The sequence below is a fragment of the Suillus subalutaceus genome, assembly GCF_016647625.1.
Source record: "Suillus subalutaceus strain FC151 chromosome Unknown DFJ58scaffold_42, whole genome shotgun sequence".
NCBI classification, from domain to species: domain Eukaryota; kingdom Fungi; phylum Basidiomycota; class Agaricomycetes; order Boletales; family Suillaceae; genus Suillus; species Suillus subalutaceus.
Window position 1 is genome coordinate 68547 of NW_024540291.1, and position 18688 is coordinate 87234.

The 18688-nt window shown below is 47.6% G+C and overlaps 8 protein-coding genes across 8 annotated transcripts; 4 read left to right on the top strand and 4 right to left on the bottom strand.

The window, feature by feature from the left end:
- The first annotated feature begins 753 nt into the window (after positions 1-753).
- Positions 754-2249, top strand: DFJ58DRAFT_745133 (uncharacterized protein). The gene is made up of 3 exons (XM_041387370.1): positions 754-1166; positions 1364-1628; positions 1693-2249. The coding sequence occupies exons 1-3, from the start codon at positions 850-852 to the stop codon at positions 2179-2181; spliced, it is 1071 nt and encodes a 356-aa protein (XP_041244739.1). The 5' UTR covers positions 754-849; the 3' UTR covers positions 2182-2249.
- Positions 2250-3084: 835 nt separating this feature from the next.
- DFJ58DRAFT_783820 (uncharacterized protein) lies at positions 3085-4629 on the top strand. The gene has a single exon (XM_041389921.1). It carries the CDS (start codon positions 3149-3151, stop codon positions 4529-4531), a length of 1383 nt encoding a protein of 460 aa, XP_041244740.1. The 5' UTR covers positions 3085-3148; the 3' UTR covers positions 4532-4629.
- Positions 4630-4644: 15 nt separating this feature from the next.
- Positions 4645-6778, top strand: DFJ58DRAFT_783823 (peptidase family M48-domain-containing protein). The gene is made up of 8 exons (XM_041389922.1): positions 4645-4923; positions 4981-5221; positions 5276-5529; positions 5585-5792; positions 5839-5908; positions 5962-6149; positions 6198-6400; positions 6455-6778. Exons 1-8 carry the CDS (start codon positions 4793-4795, stop codon positions 6555-6557), a joined length of 1398 nt encoding a protein of 465 aa, XP_041244741.1. The 5' UTR covers positions 4645-4792; the 3' UTR covers positions 6558-6778.
- Positions 6779-7087: 309 nt separating this feature from the next.
- On the bottom strand, positions 7088-9223 carry DFJ58DRAFT_783825 (autophagy-related protein 22-like protein). Its single transcript, XM_041389923.1, has 8 exons — positions 9116-9223; positions 8872-9063; positions 8751-8824; positions 7964-8701; positions 7607-7909; positions 7473-7551; positions 7394-7421; positions 7088-7341 (listed from the first exon to the last, which is right to left on the bottom strand). The coding sequence occupies exons 1-8, from the start codon at positions 9205-9207 to the stop codon at positions 7153-7155; spliced, it is 1695 nt and encodes a 564-aa protein (XP_041244742.1). The 5' UTR covers positions 9208-9223; the 3' UTR covers positions 7088-7152.
- Positions 9224-10553: 1330 nt separating this feature from the next.
- Positions 10554-10892, bottom strand: DFJ58DRAFT_783829 (uncharacterized protein). The gene is made up of 2 exons (XM_041389924.1): positions 10728-10892; positions 10554-10666 (listed from the first exon to the last, which is right to left on the bottom strand). The coding sequence occupies exons 1-2, from the start codon at positions 10868-10870 to the stop codon at positions 10561-10563; spliced, it is 249 nt and encodes an 82-aa protein (XP_041244743.1). The 5' UTR covers positions 10871-10892; the 3' UTR covers positions 10554-10560.
- A 1580-nt stretch (positions 10893-12472) lies between these two features.
- Positions 12473-13377, bottom strand: DFJ58DRAFT_783834 (ubiquitin-related domain-containing protein). Its single transcript, XM_041389925.1, has 6 exons — positions 13214-13377; positions 13097-13155; positions 13021-13042; positions 12902-12960; positions 12798-12842; positions 12473-12743 (listed from the first exon to the last, which is right to left on the bottom strand). Exons 1-6 carry the CDS (start codon positions 13278-13280, stop codon positions 12717-12719), a joined length of 279 nt encoding a protein of 92 aa, XP_041244744.1. The 5' UTR covers positions 13281-13377; the 3' UTR covers positions 12473-12716.
- Positions 13378-13648: 271 nt separating this feature from the next.
- On the bottom strand, positions 13649-15348 carry DFJ58DRAFT_783840 (transcription elongation factor). The gene is given in 10 exon segments (XM_041389926.1): positions 13649-13836; positions 13886-13934; positions 14023-14080; positions 14130-14255; positions 14303-14435; positions 14455-14500; positions 14556-14735; positions 14807-14972; positions 15003-15030; positions 15152-15348. 10 exon segments carry the CDS (start codon positions 15214-15216, stop codon positions 13821-13823), a joined length of 867 nt encoding a protein of 288 aa, XP_041244745.1. The 5' UTR covers positions 15217-15348; the 3' UTR covers positions 13649-13820.
- Positions 15349-15462: 114 nt separating this feature from the next.
- On the top strand, positions 15463-17100 carry DFJ58DRAFT_715992 (WD40-repeat-containing domain protein; the record flags this gene model as incomplete). Its single annotated transcript, XM_041384177.1, has 8 exons — positions 15463-15578; positions 15630-15766; positions 15820-16190; positions 16245-16504; positions 16559-16616; positions 16672-16792; positions 16855-17024; positions 17077-17100. 8 exons carry the CDS (start codon positions 15463-15465, stop codon positions 17098-17100), a joined length of 1257 nt encoding a protein of 418 aa, XP_041244746.1.
- Positions 17101-18688: the final 1588 nt, after the last annotated feature.

An 18688-nucleotide genomic window follows, 5' to 3' on the forward strand; every position in this document is an offset into this window, starting at 1 on the left:
TGACGATGAGGATAACATATGTGGTTCCTGTGAGGTCAGAGCGCCAGATAGTCAGAATAGAACCTTGAAAGCTTGTCAGAGCCCCTTGAAGGGACATGTGGTAGCGCAAGGGCATGACGCAGAATGAACGATTACTTGCATGGTACCGAATAGGCAGGCATCTCCTCAAAGTGACAAAGGTGAGCTCCCATGTGGGATTCGCTCTAACTTCTCAGCATCCGAATACATCAAGTCAGCGCGAGTTCTACTCGCGCTGCTGGGCAGATTCTACCCCAATGCCCTGATTAGTATTCCCAGACATCCGAACGGTGGATGTATCATCAGATTGAAAAGGTAGCTAAAGGAGGGAGAGAAGTTAAAAATGAGGCTGTATAGCATGCGACTCACCGTATTTAGGAATCTGAGTCTCTAAGCCGGCAGTAAAGAGATCAGTTTCGTCGCAATTGGATTGTATCTCCTATGCATTGGATTCCAGCCGGGAACAGCGGGTGAGCAACCTGCGGCAAGTACTGTCACTACTGCACGCGTACTAGCGCGTACTACGTCGAAGGATGAAAAGAGATGATTCCGAATCCTCCCTTCAAAGAGTTCAACTATTTGGAGGGGGGAATCACGTCTACTAGCAGGAGATTATACCTATAAGTTTTCATCCAATTATTTGTACAACCTGTTTTGACACGACCATCGACGACGAATATATTGAACCGGAGTACTAGTAAATAAAGTTGTTCCGTTATTTTGAGGTCACTTCCTAGTTCTCACGCTGCGTGCAACTTGATCCGTGACTCCCACTTTACCCTTAAGAGCTCCATTCAATCCTCCAGCTGAATATACGGGAGGTGCTTAGAGATGTCCCATAAACGCAAGTACCGCAAAGTTGCACCGACGACTAACCTTGTGGCTTCGGCGACGATAAGATTCGCACCAGATCTTTTCACTCTGTCTGTTCAAGCACATGAGGCTACTGTCATTCGCGGCCCGCAGTCTCTTTCAACAGCACTTTCTCTTGAGGCGCCGCATCTTCCAACTTTGGGGGTCTATGCAAATGACCCTCAAATCGGTAACGCTCTCATACAATGGGGCGCTAGCACAAGAAATTTTCAACTTCTTAACCCGGATTATTCTTTTCCCGAAGCGTCGGACGACAAGGCTACTTGGGTGGACAGGTGGGTCTCACTAGTAGTATTGTCATTGCTAAGTTATGGCGAGTCGTCCCAAAACACGAAGTGGCAATTATATACTCTGCGCATGCAATGATTATCTGAATAGATCCGTCGGATCTACGCTCTATCTGCTTCGGATTGGAAGATATGGTCCCATCGTTATCCTCTGTTCTACCCAGTCTGATACAACACTCGCTCAGATACGACGCTCGTCTCCTGCTTGATGCCGTCCCAGAGCATGCAAGTCCGAGTGCCTCTCAGCCAAGGTCTCTATCTCCAACCGGATGGTCAGACTTGCCATCTGACACTGAAGATACCTTTTTCTTCACACCACATGAAATTGAAGACTACCGGCGCGAGAAACGTAGGCGTCTCATTGACCAAAACAGGGAGGACCGTCTGAGAGCTCTTGCCGAGACCGACGAAAGCGAACAGTCGGATCTTTGGGGAGGTAGTGATGAGGAGGTAAGAGGTCTTCCACTAGTACTTGTAGTAGGAATGACATATTAGACGGCTATTTCTGTGCTAGCCCGATGATGTCCAATCAGAGCTCATGAAAAGAACAGCGCTACACCTTCTCTCGTCCCCTAATCCTGCACAACTGGAGATGCGCATTCTTGCAAACCACGGTGCGGATAAGAGATTCGCATTCTTAAGGGGACGGTGGTCACGAGCATGGCGCACAACCAAGGAGAGGCTCAGACAAGAAAAAGTCGACCAACCAACTCAATCACTGCGAGCTCCACGGAACGTAGGTCTGGGAGGACTCGCTGCGTATGGAGAAAGTGATGACGAAGATAGCGAGGAAGAGTCTGAGAGTGGGGAAACATCTCTATTAAAGGTTGGTGAGAGCTCTGCCACAACCCTGGATTCGCTTCAGAACCGTAATGTACGGTTGGAGGAGGCTGAGCAGGAGGCTCGGCGTGCTAGAGCCAGGGAGTGGGCTACGCAACGCCGTGCACGACAAGGACAAACTTTGAGTACAGATGAGGATCGGGTAAATTCCTCAAATTTATGATGACTGTATGGTGACTATTGTTTTGTTTCCCGGATATAATGTTCCCTGCATTTGAAACGTGAATCGCCACGCTCTTTTTGAAATAGTGCAAGGGAAAATGCTGTTTCTGGACAATGGGCGAGGCGCTCTTGAAGCGCTCGAACAAAAAATGCAATGATCTGACCCCACTTTCAAGTACCTTCATGATTCGGACCCCTTCGAATCCAAACCATTCATCTGCACGCAGTTGACCTCTACTGGCTCCCTGCCCTTTTCAAACGGTGTTGGGGTGCCGCATGGGTAGACGATGGGTTAGAAACCCCTGAAATGCTGAAACAAAAATCCTGTGTCCTGATGACAACTCCATTTCGTAACTCCCCGCCCTGAACTTTTAGTTACGATGCGAATATCAAAATCATGACTCATTTCATTAGACACCTTCTAGGATATCTCGGCTATCTTAGAACAGTCCCAGGTCGCCGCTCAACCAGTGCAGCTGTCATATCTAGATTGTCCTAGCACTCCTGGGTATGCAAGCCGCAGTGAGCTCCTTCCGTCTGAGTATAAAATATTTGTATGTTCTGCTCATCTGTTCTAAACCAGGTCCCCACCAACGTTAACCGACCTTGTTGTGAGTTTTCCCAATCTTTGCTAAGTAGTGCCTTGTTTTCTGACGACGGCTCCTGGACACAATAGCATTATCACATCAATATCAATCATGTCCCAGTCCCCTTCTGTAGCGCAAACGAAGTATGCACGTCTTTCTCCTTTGCAAAATGCGAACTTATCGTCTTTCCCCCGTAGGGAATTAAAGCGTGTTGGCATTGTGGGAGCCGGTATGGCTGGTTTGTATGCTGCATATCGGTTGAAATTGTCGAACGATCCCCACATCGCAGTCTCTCTATACGAACTGGATGGGAGGGTGGGTGGGCGTGTTAAAACCTACCGCTTTACATCCGAGAAGGACCAATACTTTGAGGCTGGTGCCATGCGTATTCCAAGTACCCAGATGCATCAGCCAACCTTCGACCTGATTAAACTTCTCAATGACACCTATCATGCCGATCTCAAACTTATCCCTTATCATCTCACTACCCCCGGCAATCGCATCTTCATAAATGGTATTTTGAAGAACGGGGGCGATGATAGCACTGCCAATGCGCTGGGATTCGACCTCCCGCTACCATATGATAACAAGACTGCAGATGCTCTGCTACTGAGCACTATACAGGCGTTCATTGATTTGTTGGAGAAAGACTTTGACCAGGGCTGGAACCTCCTCCTGCGTCTTGACAAAGTCCCATTCCGTTCCTACCTGGAAGATCTTGGATGGCCGCAATCAGTCATTGATTTCACCGAGACCATGTGTTCTCAAACCAACCAGTTCGCCCTTAGCTTCTCCGAGCTCATCATGCAGAATCTCGACTTCGATACCAAACAGTGGTTCACACTGGATGAGGGGATGGACAGACTTCCTCAGGCGCTTGCCGGGGTGGTTGGCATGGACAATATCACCTTTGGTGCACGAGTCCAGAAGATTGAGCAGACGGATGACGGTGTCATTATCTGTGCCGATACGCCTAGGGGTCAGGTAGAGCAAACTTTCGACAAAGTGATTCTTGCCATTCCGCCCAGTGCGTTGAGAATGATACCAGAGCGTCCTCGTTGGGATTACAGGAAGGAGCAAGCTATCCGCGCTATGTTCTACGAGGCGTTGTACAAGATCGGTCTGCGCTTCAAGACTCGATTTTGGGAGCATGTTCAACCCCCTTCTCTAGGGGGACAATCGACGACCGATCTGCCGATTCGGTGGATTGTATATCCATCTAATGGCATCGGTTCCGAGGGACCTGGCGTCCTGCTCCTGTATTCCTGGAACACAGACGCTTCTGTGTGGTCCTCTATTCCTTTCAATGAACGTCTTAAGAGCTCTCTGTGTCACCTTTCAAAGGTTTTCCCGAGCGTTGACGTCTACGACCAATTCATTACGGCAGAAGACTTAGCCTGGTCCGAACACAACCCTACTGGCGACGCTATGTTCCTTCCCGGGCAATTGTCAGAGTACTTTGAAATTGCTCGTCGTAAGGAAGGTAACATCTACTTTGCCGGAGAGCATTTGAGCCGTCATCATACGTGGATTACCGGAGCCATCGATTCTGCCAGATCAACTGCAGAAGAGGTCATTAGTGACTTTGCCTTTAAGCGCACTCCTACAGGATGGATTCCCCCGACTGGAACGGAACCCAGCGATCATTATGATCCTGAGGCTCACCGCATGAAGGTGATCAAAGGTGGGCTGGAAAATATCAAGAACAACCGCGAGGAATTCGAGAAGTCTGTCTTACTGAACGCTGTAAACCACAAGCACTGATTATATCTACGCGCATGTATTATCTAAATAGTAATTTTACTTGCAATATCCAACGTACTTGTGCAGCCCATCCTTTGGAGGATTATCGATTATCTTCGGGGCTAGTACTCCCAGGACTCGGCTACTAAGTACCAGTGCAACATGGACACGTCCGCCGCCACGTGGTCATGGAATGAGGACGTGTCACGTGTCGAGATAAAACCGGAGTAAGAGGAGAATTCTCCCTAAGTTACTAACGCCTTGCTAGCTCCCCGGGACATCATGGACTTGCTGCACTCTCAGCTTGCAGCACTCCAGCAAAAGTTGTCTTTTGTTGCAACTGATCCAATCGACTGGAAGTTTTACGTGCAAGCTTTCTCATGGGGTGTTACGCTGTTCGAATCTTACCTTCTGTCAGTGTACTGCTCTGTTGAATTCTCTTTCCTACCTAACCTTTTTTCTGCTCGCAGGCTTCGCCAGTATCCTCTGTACTCGAAAACTTCTCCTCCGGAAGTTTTAGCAAACCACTTTGATGCCGAGGCTTTCACGAAGTCCCAGAATTACGGCAAGGACAAAGCAAAATTCTCCCTGGTCACTGGATTGTTTAAGCAAGCCCTTGATTCTGCCATGCTTCATTATGGATTATATGCATTTGCATGGGACATGGGTGGGCGGACGATAGCTTACTTTGGATATGGCAGCGAGTATGAGGTTCAGTGGCTTCCTGCAATCAATTCAGACCTCGAAACTGACTGAACATAATAGATCTTGCAATCCCTTGCGTTTGCTATCGTGCTTTTCGTGATCTCGTCCATACCTTCGATTCCTCTCTCTGCTTACCAAACATTTGTGTTGGAAGAGAAGCACGGCTTTAACAAAACCACGCCTACGTTATTCGTCACCGATCTCTTGAAAAGCTGGGCGATTGGCTTTGTCATTGGCATGCCGTTTCTCGCCGCCTTCCTTTACGTCTTCGGGTGGGCTGGAGACCGCTTTGTCCCGTGGCTTATGGCCTTTCTGTTCGGTTCTTTCCTCTTGGCAAGTAGTGCTGTGCTGATATACTTTCTCGTCTAGTCTGGCTTTCCAGATCATAATGGTTATTATATATCCAACTGTGATCCAACCACTCTTCAACAAGCTTTCGCCCCTCAGAGAGGGCGAGCTACGCACAAGGACTGAATCGCTCGCGACGAAGCTCAAGTTCCCCTTGAAGCATTTGTACGAGATCGACGGTTCCAAGCGTAGCTCTCATAGCAACGCTTACTTCTTCGGATTGCCCTGGGTTAGTGTACCTCACCTGCTGTCCATCCCTGCTCATGATGATTTAGAGCAAACACATCGTCATCTTCGACACACTGATCAAAGAAAGCAAGCCTGACGAAGTCGAGGCAGTTTTAGGTATGCACGCGTTTTCTTTTCTGGTGGTCTGTCGATCGAATGTTTTCAATCAGCGCATGAGCTCGGCCACTGGTACTATATGCACCCAACGAAGTTGCTCTGTGTATCTCAAGTCCATATCTTCACCATCCTTGCCATGTTTCCCGCCTTCTTGCACGCACCTCAATTCCTGCGGGCATTCGACTTTTCGGAGGCTGTCTCTGCCCGCCCACCAACCATCGTTGCATTCTTGCTATTCCAGGTACATCATCATGTAGTCTTTCATTGCATATGCTGATTCTGAACATAGATGATTCTTAGCCCCCTAGAAGCGGTTATTGGCATTGCGCTGAATTTCCTTTCGCGCCAGTTTGAGTGGGAAGCGGATCGTTTTGCGTGCGAGATCCAAGAGCGGTTGTCGGCTCCAGAGATGAAGGATATGGGTGAGAGGCTTTCACGAGCGTTGATCACGCTCCATGTCAAGAATCTGAGTACTTTATGGGTTGACTGGCTGTGAGTTGAGTTATGATACTTTGGAATCGACATGCTGATGTGTCATTGATATAGATATTCGGCTTATCACCACTCGCACCCCACATTAACAGAGCGACTGAAGGCCCTTCAGGCATTCCAGGCTAAGATGGATAGTGCAGCGAAGAAGGAGCTTTAAATGATTCGCTTCCGTTCGATTCAGTACGTATGGTACAAGCATCTCATCTACATATTATAAGCACGGCGGAAGCAATCCGCGTCGGCGCCACGTATCTCCGCTAGTGTTTTACTTTAGCTTACGCGTTCTCGAACAATCTGGATCGCTTGGCGCTGCGTTTGGATTATGTACCGTGCTGTAAGCTCCTCTTATAGTTCAACATACAAAACAGTCCTCTTGCACGGCATTGCTGGAATTCAGAATGCGTGTCCCTATGCTCTTGATAAGATAAGTATCACATCTAATCCTGCACGGTCAAGTGGGGCAATTTCCATTGCGACCTGCATACGCGACCGGCTTGCAAGGTTTCACTCTAGATGCATTTGCAATCAACTGCACACAGCTCTCCCGAGTGCAGAATCATCACGACATTCGGACGTTGTTATCAACGACGAATGAGGCAAAGATACAGCAAATGACGTTTACTCTTTGCTACTCCTGTAGATAAGAAATGAACATAAACGATGCTTCTCCGTCTGCAGGCGAGCAAATTTCTTGTAAAATTATATATTTCATCCTAAGTATGCTCAGGGAATATTATTGAGTATGGATAGTATCATTCCCCAACTAGGGGTCTCCGCGAAACATAATCTTTTGCATCCTGCCTCCCCTTATCAACATCAACGCTGAGGAGTACAGGCACTGCTGCCCACACCATGAATACGAGGAAAAAGAATGCATAGCGGATGTTCCCCGTGCTATCCGCTATCAGGCCGACGACGAACGGACCAACAAAAGAGCTTGACTGTATGCAACAATGTAGTCAGTGCAAAACAAACTTGAAACTATCTGCCTACCTTGTCTGTTATCGAGAAAAGACCGTACCTGGGGCTGTATGTCAATATTTTACATGCTACACCTGTGAAAGACACATACCATCGAGCTTCTTCCCCAGGAGGTAATAACTCCGCATAGAAAGCCCTGGCATAGCTCTGAAACGCACCGTACGCGAAACCTGTGATAGTGATACCAGTCGGTCAATGCTTGCGATCGAGGTGAAGGGCACGGACCAAAATACACTGCAAGACCAAACATTTCTCCTTGCGTCGTCAGTCCGCCAAATCGCGCAGTTCCCTTGAAGATGGGCAGGAATCCCAAGCATCCGTATGCAGGAATCAGCGAGACCATCATCACGAGAAGGACTAAGACATGAAGATTCGACCACATGAATTTACGTTGAAGGATGGGGGATACTAGAGAGCCAATGATTCCTGAGAGTGGTGTGATAGCGCCGATGAGGACGAGAGACGAAGCTTCCATGTGTAGAGTCGTTTTCCCGAACAGGATCGCGGTCGATGTTATAGTAGTGAAACCTGTTGAGAAGTCAAATTGAAAAGAGGAATTGATTGGTGGAATAATAGACAGACCATCGGAAAGAAGGAACCAAGCAGCGAGGTATCTGAAGGTATGTTGAAGACGCTTTATTTCCCGCCAGCGAAGCATAACTCCCAATCGTTTCCATGCAGCCGCAATCTCCGAACTGAAGGTCCAATCGTCATCTGGCTTGATAGAACCAGATTCTGGTTCATCGATGTTGCTTGCGTTTGGGAGCCAGATAGCAGCAGGAATCGAGAACAATGCCCACCATATGCCGCTGAGGCCAATGGCGAGACGTAGTGAGAAAGTAGATCCATGCATGCGAGTGACAGGTATGAGTGCAACCAAGAGAAGGATTATTCCTGCGCCATAACCCGAAGCAATTCCTAAGGATGATATTCGCGAGGTGGCTCTCGATAATGCAGCAGTGTATTTTGATTGAGAAGTGCTCGGATGGATTGGATGACCAAGAAGAGGATCTGACACTTCTTCAAAAGAGGGTTCTAATTCGAGATCAACGCTTGCAGCAAGAGCAGCATTCTCATTCTGGTTTTCAAATGAACTTGTCAGTTCAGAGTAAGCTTGAACTACTTCTGGGGAATCTTTCCCCAATGACGGCAGGTACGCGTTCATAGCTACTATGGAGGCACCAAAGCCAACGTTGGCCAAAATTGCAAACAACGCAGAGACCATCCATAATGGAGATGTCGACGATAGAGGGAGGAAAAGGCTCGCGGAGAATGCACCTATTGCAGCAAAAGTGAGGAGAAGGGGCTTTCTGTATGACACTGCCACGAGTGATGAAAACTAGTTCCAGAATGAAACTGTGGAACATACGACGGTCGGCTATGCTCCCCATTGAGATCACCGTGAGTGCTTGCAGAGCGACAGACAACGAGTAGACATAGAGACTGAGTGTATTAGGACATCCGCACTAGTCAGAATAAATTAGACGCACCTAAAACTGGCGGTATCTATCCACAACCAACCGATCTTCACTGCACATCTGGCATCTGCGTTTGCGGGCGCAACACCTGAGAGCGAAGAGCATGATTCAGTCTTCTCTGGTTGCAAGAACCCATTGTCACGGGCAAATTGCTCCAGACAAATTGGTAGGAAGAGCGTGAGGGAAACTACCACAAAAGCCTCACTTGCTATGGAGTAAGAAATTTATTGGGGAGGAGAGTTTGAGTACTACACACCTAGCAAATGCATAACTGAGCCATCCTCTCAGTCTTTGCTTGTACGTGGCCATTACACAGTGGTTGTAGGCCCCCGGAAGTTCCCTGGGCATGGCACATGTCTGTCCGCCCATCCCGGTGAGACATGTCACACGGTTTGGCATATGTGACACCCCAATACATGTAGTAGTACTACTCTCAGAGTGGTAATGACAGACGCGTCATTGTACGCATTCGTGATAATTTCGTGACCAGAATCTTGAGTCTAGGTAAATTTTCGGTGCAGTCAGCGCTACGGCATCATGGTAGCCGTGGGAACTATCATAGACCTTCTCGTGGAAATGTCCGTCCGTCCGATTTTCCGTTATGTGGGGGCTTCCGGGGGGCCTCTGGTCATGATGCAGACCAATTGCCATTTGCGTCGATCCCCTGATTACATAAACTTATGGGCACGCTTAGAAATTCAATGTTAATCCTTTATGTACTGTCTCTCGTGTATTCGGGATATTAGACTGAAATTAATATTCCTCGCCTCAAGAAAAGCTACGGGTTCGGGACTCGTGACATAATTATACGATGAACTTGGTATGAGCACAAAATTGCTTCAAGTAGATCTCGCGTCAAGTTTCAACTGAAGGTGCTGTAGTCCCAACTTGCTACCGCGACCTCAAACCTCCGTCCTTCAAGTTGCCATGGAATATCGTCACTGATTTCTCTTTCAATTCTTTAATTTCTAAAGATATTATAATGTTTTCCTGGCCTGCTCCTGCCTACCCTCCGCTTCATCGCTCGCGTTCTTGCTCCCTTCCTCAGAGGCCCTCTTCCACTCCTCTCATTCTGGCACCTCCTGGTGTCGTTCGCATGTGTTCGAGCCACGTCATTTTTCTGGCGTGCGCTGGGCATGTGCGCTAAGCACTGGCGGCTGTTGTGATCGAGTGGGGGCAGTAGATGGTGCTCTGGACGGTGCTGGCGGTGTTGTTGGTGCTTGCACACCCACAGGTACACCCGCCACGGGTATGTACCCTTGGCGGTTACGGGTACTGGTTGACCTCGGGACACCCGCGGGTTTACCCGTGCGGATGCCTAAGCAGAAGGCGACGAAGCTGCAGCCATGGCAAGTCAAACGCGATGATCAAGCACTCGCTCACTACATGGTTACCACCATTGCGCTCACGCTGTTCACGACTTAGTACAGTTTTAAAGACAAAACTGGGTCCACAGATACCAGGTTACCTTAATGCAGCGCTCCGTGTGGCCCATTCCTTTCCTCTGGATGACCTTGGATAACTAATGGCAACCGGTCATGGTACAAAATTTGGATCTGAATCAACAACTAACAATCTATTTTGGCTTCAAGGAGGTCCAGTGCCATATCATATCTGGGAAGAAATGTTTACTGGTGCGTCTTTCTACCACTTCTCCAATTGCACGAAAGTTACGCCAATTCCACCGATGTTTTCCTAACTCTACAAATTACTAACAAATTGCGCGTCAGTGCCAACGGTCATAATGCTGATCTGAAGGCAGATAGTATACGACTCACCTGGCAGACAATAACGTACTGCCATGCAGGTGAGTTATGTTATGAAATCCAGGAAAACTGCTGATACTCACGCAAGACTGGATCGAGCAGCCACCGCAATCTGTGTCCTCTTTGCAAAACCAGGGACATTTATCTGCGACAGCCGTGTCAGGAGCTTCAGCGGGCATGGCAGAGATTGATGATGAGGCTAAAGCAGCAACGAGGGTGATGACAATTGCAGAGGAGAAACGCATTGTTTTTGACTCGTGATATGGGAAGATGGTAGGAAGTCGGTTGGCTTTTATGTGCTGTAAATTCTTGCGTGGTTGTGCCTTCAAACAGATGCATATCTTCGATGCCAGCAGATTGCTAGTCAAGATCTATTAGAAATTTGGCGTGGAACCACTGTCCACTACACGTTCGTGTTTCCAACCAGTTGTTGACTCTCGGAGTCATCTCCACATCAACATCGCATAGCTCGAAAGGTTCGTGTTGACAAACGTGTGTTTTGGCAACTATGAAGCTATCTCCTTTAGTAAGGCAGGTAAAGTGCTGCTCGATATACCAGTAGCAACCAAATCCATGCTGAACTCATCCTCTGACTGACGATCTTCATCTTCTTCAAGGATGCCAAGTTCTTCTACTTCTATTTCATCATCTTCAGTTTGTAGCTAGTCCTCTTCGTCACAGAACGGCCATTCGGCCTCAGAAAGGCATATCGTCTTCTCATGATTGATAATGGATATGAGTGAATCTGGGCATCCGAGATCTCATCCGGCTTCTTTACCGCAGGGAGTTTGATTAGAAACTTTTTGGCAAGGGTTTGTTTGTTTTGCCATGGAGACAGTTTGGTGGGAGGACGTGAAATGATTTACCATGAATGAGAAATAGTACGGGCACAAAAACACAAAAAATACTCACCAGAAATGAGAGAGTAGTCTGGCGAGTCGGATCTGGGAATGGGGTCGACGAATGTGGGTCGTTAAATACTTGTTGACGGTAAAATCATTGTGCAAACTATTAAGAATGTCACTGACAAGATCATATGGGGACTGTCCTATACAATTTGAAAGCACGAGGTAAGTGTGGGCTTCCTTCAATTTTCCAAGATCGAGACGGCCTAGTTAGTTACTCGGTGGCGTCATCATGTCGGAGATATCTAAATCACCGCGGCAGCCTGTCAATTCTCTGGCTTCCCGCATCTGGATCCCTGGGATATAGGAGGTTTCTACCATAGCGGGAGGACACATCAAAAGGGCAAGAGAGGGTCCTGGGATGTCCGGCGGACCGTTGTATTAAACTTATAGGCACTTAGGGATTTGCTTAGGATTCAAATATTCAATGCCAATCCTTTATGTACTGTCTCTGGTGTATTCGGGCTTGTTAGTTAGAGTCGGAATATTAGACGGAGATTCCTCGCCTCAGGAAAAGCTACGGGCCCGAGACTCGTGACAAATAATCATACGATGAGCTTGGTATAAGCAAAAAATCGCTTCAAGTAGATCTAACGTCAACTGAACGTGGTTGATCACATTCTGTAGTCCCAACTTGCTACCGGACAGCGCCAGGTCGTAGAGCTGAGTGTCTTTCCCGCAGCGTCATTGTCCGGATTTACAACCCTGAGTATGCCAAAGAACGCTGCAAAAGACGGTGGTCTCCATAATTTGGGGGGTTGATTCATTGTATTTCACTAATAAAATTGAGTTTAGATGGGGATGACTGACTGCACTAGGAGTTGTCACCATCTGAGCAAGTCAACGTGGCCTACCAGTGAGATGCTGATGACTTACCAATACACTCAACCTTGAAAAGACGTCGCCCTCGATGACTGACACGCGGTGTCTGTCATTTGGGAGCCTGGCAAGATTTAAAGAATGCAGCAGTCAGGCACCCGATTAGAGAGGATGTTTACCCCCTGCACGTGGTGGAGGAGAGATCTCCTCAAGCAAGTAGTAGTAGCCTTTGAGTTATAGTTACATCGTTCTGGCGACGAGTAAATGGTAACGGAATGAATGATGGATAGTAAGAGTAAGACGTAGTACAGTAAAGAATATCCGATTGCATGGCCTGTGGAAGCCTCCGAGTCGGGATGTACAGCAGCTAACATATGATTGCGCCACCTCCCAGCTAGAGAGCACAGCGGTATTAGGACCGAGAGAACAATAGAAACATACGACATACCTGCTCTAAGTGAGCGTCAATGATATCACCATCTTCCATTTCCATCTGATGATGCGTCAGCGTACGAGCATCAACCGTTCTCTGGGCATCAGTAGAGCACTCACATCCACAGGTGTGTTTTCAGCCCGCAATCTTTTGCCATCGTAGGTGAACTTAAACGTCCCTGAAGGGTTGTTCGTGAGTACAGAATTTCTTCGCCTTTCCGAAAGCAGTTGCCACTTACCTGGTTCTTTTCCAAACCGTTTCTGGTGCACGTCATGATGAAAACCCAAGGTTTGATGCAACGATCGTGATCTCACCTCTGCTGCATCGAATATCTTCTTGAACGGCATGTTGTGCTTCACCTTCACAGTGATTTCTGGCCACGGGTCGTCAATACTTGCAACGCGTCGGAATAGCACGAAAAGAAGACTGACGGGTACCCTCATAGTTAATGACCAAGCTCAACTTTGGTTTGACATCTTCAGTAATATCTTCGGACATATCTGTACACAGTCGGTTGAAGGCCTAGTGGTAAAGGAGTGGGGGTTCAGGTATAAAACGACACTAGCTTGGGTGGCCTCAGCAGTTAACGCGTACAAACGCGTGCATTTCAGAAGCCACTCGTATTCCCACCTTCACGTGACTCAGGAATCACAGTCTCATTGTGCCTGGGAGAACTCTCGATTGATACTGTTGGGATGTTGATCAGCCATCGTGCTGGCGACATACCATCAGTATTGAACTTAAGTATCAGTAGATCCGAGTGTCGATGATGCACGCATACCTCATATATTAGTCTTAAAATGAATCACACGCGTCGGACAGATGAGACTATCACAAGTCGCATACCTCACCGGTTCTGTGCAAAATGAGTTGTCAGAAGAAAAGGGTATTGTTTCAAAATAGATTGAAGGTATACATCATTACGACAGGGCTGTTTACGTCGAAAAAAACGATGTCCCGACAAAATTGGACAGTAAAAGAAGTACAGTAGAAAGAAAGATCTGCCGACTATAAAATATTCCTGGACGATGCAAAGATTTACGAGAACTTCCATCTGCAAGTGATAAATGAGACACGAATTTCCTCGAAGATAGCTTACTTACTTGTTGCCACAGTTGACGCATCTGTAAACGAGACGAAAAGTGAGTATATCTTGTACAACAGGTCAAGGTCACGTACGTCACGAAAGTCTAGAAAGACGTATACATCAACTTCAGTCTGATTCCCATTAAACATTTACTCACTGTCATTGGCTCGTCAGCACTTCTGGTCTGCGCCTGGCGATAGCGACACTTGCGCTATGAACGATGAGATACCAAGCCACCAAATTTGACGAAAGGATCTTACTTGCTTGCATCTTGAGCACTGGAAGCCTTCCGTTTCGGCTTCTCGCTCGCCAGCTCCCAAAGACTTGAAGAAGTTGTCCTCCTTTATTTTCTGGTCTGCCGCTCGTCGTTCCTCCGAAGACATTTCCTGGAACAAATCAGCTTAAAGATAGATCTTATGATGCCTCAATATACCTCGCTTGTCATTTTGCTGAACTTCTCCGCCGAAAGATCGCCGCTGACAATGTTCTCTCGCAGACTTGGATTGCCCTTGTCCTTGAGGTTGACGTACGAAGAACGGATCTTGCCCTTGTATGCAGCATTAGTACTAGCCAGATTGTGCAAACACAGCGGCCTCCACAGCTTTTGCTCGACTCAAAATCAGCTCACTGGCTATTTTCAGGGTCAGTGAGAGTTGGAGTGAAGCCGAAGTCTGGGATCAACTCACGAGCACCAGAGTCACAAGCAAGGCCATCATAAATGAGTTCCGTGCACCTGTCCCGCGTGTTGTCGCCCGTGCCGGACGCCTTTACACCATCTGCTTTCGCACTACGAGGTTCTAACTTCCCGTTCACTGGGGCGGGAGTAGCGGTATTAGATGGTGTAACCGAAGCAGATCCCTTGCGAGCTTCGTGAGAGGATAGAGTTGATAGCCATGGTCATCATAAGGATCGAGCAGCATATGTGGATCGGACTCACTTGGTGCTGCCTTTCCGTTCGCAGGTGTTCCCGCTTTTGAGCCTGAACCTCCTTTAGCGCGCTCCACCTCGTTTTTCCACTTCTTCACGATCTCTCTGGCGAGGTCTGAGACCTCTTTTGCCTCATGCGTCCGCAATTTTCCGACAGCAAGCCCTGCTTTGCTTTCCTATGAATTCACACCAGTGAGTCGAAACACAGGAAAAATCCGAGCACGAATACCTACCCTTAGGATCGCTTCGTTTACATGGAAGTCTTTCTTCAAGATTTGCAGAATCGATACCTTTTCCTACACGAAGGTTGTCAGCAAACCAAAATACAAGCATTGACCTAGAAAGATTTGTACACACCTCTGTGGAAGTATTTTGGAGCTGCTTAACGAGCTTCTTAAGCTCGGCTGCTGCTTCAGACATGACTGACGAAATGGCGTCTAATGTCTACCACTATGTTACTTCAAGCACTATTCAATCCTTCTTAAACCACCTAAATCAAGACCACGAAATAGTCTTGAAGCATGAAAGCTCTCTAGATACTTCAGATAAGCGAACCACGGAACTTCTTGCTTGTAAATAAACAAACAATGGTAATCAAACCGGTCATCCTGCCACCCCGCCAGTTGACTAGCTCATTTCCTCGGAGTCGATAGTCCAGTATTGTCAATGAGTACAGCATATGCTCTTCCACCGCTGGATCCTTTACTGAGGAGGAGTGCAAAGCGCACGAGAGACATATTTGCATCATGTCCAGATGATGGGATGAAGGAAGATGAGAAGAGGTGCGTAACGAGTTCTGGGATGCCGAGCACATTTGCTGAAGAGATTTTTAGCGCGCGAATACGTCTCTCGGTGAAGATTAACGACGAATACCGTGATTTTAAAGAGCTCCCTCCTGCATTACTTGCTCAACAAGGTCCCATTGGTCCTGCTCGGCCAAAGGAGCAGAGAAAGGCCATCACTGCCGGACGTAGGTTATCAGTTCTTCTTAAGTCTGACTGACAGTCTCATCGGTTCATTCAGCATCTAGCGACACATCAAGAATGATTGCCACAATAGACAATACACCCAAGGTGCAACCGTCCACGTTCGCTACATCCAATAAGCTCTCCGAGGCTTTAACCCTACATAAAACGACTCGTACCATCAAGCCAACATACCATCCACCATGGAAGCTTGTCCGCGTGATATCTGGTCATTTGGGTTGGGTTCGCAGTGTAGCGGTTGAGCCAGGAAATAAATGGTTTGCTACTGGTGCTGGGGACAGAGTTATCAAAATTTGGGACTTGGCTTCAGGGGAGTTGAAGCTTTCCCTGACTGGTCATATTTCCACTGTCCGAGGACTGGCTGTTTCACCGAGACACCCGTACTTGTTTTCGTGTGGTGAGGACAAGGCAAGTCATTCTATCTCCCGCCAACCTCGTCTCGTTAAACATTGTTCCCTTTAGATGGTGAAGTGCTGGGACCTCGAAGCAAACAAAGTTATCCGGCACTACCATGGTCATCTTTCAGGCGTTTACTCGTTGAGTTTACATCCGACGTTGGATGTTTTGGTCACATCCGGTCGTGATGCCTCAGCTCGTGTCTGGGATATGCGCACAAAAGCCCAAATTCACGTTCTCGCGGGACATTCTGCAACAGTAGCGGACGTCAAGTGCCAAGAATCTGATCCGCAAGTCATCACTGGAAGTATGGACTCGACGGTTAGGTGCGTCGAAAATCTCCGCAAATTAACACACTGACTGATACTACTCTGGTTAAGGCTGTGGGACCTAGCAGCTGGAAAGACGATGGTTACCCTCACCCACCACAAAAAATCTGTAAGGGCCCTGGCAATTCACCCGACAGAATATTCCTTTGCATCCGGTTCCGCAGGCGGGTAATAACATCAAAAAATGGAAATGCCCGGAGGGTGCATTTGTACACAACTTCCCCGGCCATAACGCTATCATAAATACGCTTTCTGTCAACGCAGAAGGCGTATTTTTCTCTGGTGGTAGGTTACTATATCCCATCGGCTTTCCTCAAATCTGAATTAATCGACATTGTAATGCTTAGGCGATAATGGTACACTCACGTTCTGGGATTATAATACGGGGACTCCATTCCAAAATCTTGATGACGTGCCTCAACCCGGTTCCCTCGAGGCAGAAGCCGGTGTCTTTTGTTCGACCTTCGATATGACCGGAACACGGCTCATCACTGGTGGCGCTGACAAGACCATCAAGGTTGGTTGGGCAACTAAAAACGCACAAAACCTTGCTTATTGATCTTTAATAGGTTTATGCCGAGCAGTCGCAATGATTGCTGCACATGTGTATTTTTTCGCTACAGAGTCTTGTTGTAGTATCATATTGTGCTTCCTAATTCCCGTCTGCACAGACTCCGTGTTGTTTTGCAGCTGATTTAACGCTAACAGGGTTGCAAGCGCACACCACCCTATACGAAGCCCATATTCAGGTTGAATGCCCCGTGCTGTAGGTTATGCTCCCATCGCAATGGCATCATTGGTTTTAATCGAGTGGCACGAGTCATTTCTGCGATTGTCAATGGGAGTTGCGAGATCAGTGACAGCATTCAAGTGGTCGCTTCTCAATAGAATGTCCATGGGCTCTCGGACGGTCTCTGATTCGTGAGGATATCTCAACACCTCATTTGTGAGCTCGTGTGGAGGGGTTGCCTGAAAGAACAGCTCAAATGCACTTTTCTAGATTGAGTTGACTTTTTGGATCGGCATTTGAAGTGGGGCACATTCAACCTGAAATCAAAGTTTCTGGAGCTACATATTGCGCCCAGATTTTCTACATCCGTCAGTGGGAAGCCCAACGCTCTAATAACGTTCTCCTCACCAAAGCATAACTTGCTTTCTGGAGAACGTATTCACCTGTATGAATGAGTGGCACTCTTGATACGAATCATTCGCTTAGTATGGCAGGATTACCTCAACATTGCGGCCCACGCCTTGCCACAATTCGCACTCCAACAGAACGTCAGCAGCCCAGGCGCTATCTGAGTACTTGTTTGAGATGTCTCTCATCTCCTCACTGGGAGCTTACCCAAGTAAGTATTTCAACACCCCAACATATGTCTTCGTCAAAGTTCATCATAATTGTACGTGTGGTATCAAATATCCGTTACGAGTCATGCCATATCAAAGGAATGCTCGTCTTCTGAAAGTATATCCTGTCCTGCTGCCTATTCGCCGTCGTGAGCTGCAACACCTGCAGCACAGGATGTCGACGATGATGTCTACGATTGTGACGATGACCTAGTATTTTCCATGAGAATCAACAAACCGTGACATTGAAATGCACGAACAGTCGTTATTGCGTCGATGATGATCAGGATCACATTGGCTATTGCTGAGATGAGGTCATTAATACCAGAGCCGATTGCAGAGACAATAGAGCCCTATGCAGGAAGATGTCGGTACATTGCCATTAATATTGGGTTTGGGGCGCACGCACCATGACGGATTCAGCTTAGCGGAAGAATAAAAGAAAGGGGTTTTATCTCGTACGTATATTTTCTCGTTCGGAATGGTTGAACATCCGACGAGCGCTGTAGTTTTATACTATCGTAGGCGCCTCGATGATGTCACGAAATGGCTATCATCGTTGGAGCTCAATTGGAGCCCAACTGGAGCTTAGTACCTGTGCAATCATGATGGTGCCTGGTCTCGACTCGTGACCAGAAATCCATATTGTCATTGCCTTTTGACTCTCGCTGTTTGGATCTGCTTTCTGTTGCAGAAGTCCTAGGGTCAAACTAGCAGGGGCCGCACGGCGTAAGGATTAATCCCATGAGTTTTGGAAGAGTGCTCACTGGTAGTGCTGCGGTGATGGGTATTGCAGGTCAAGAGGTTTCATTTGCTCCAAATACTAGGACTTGA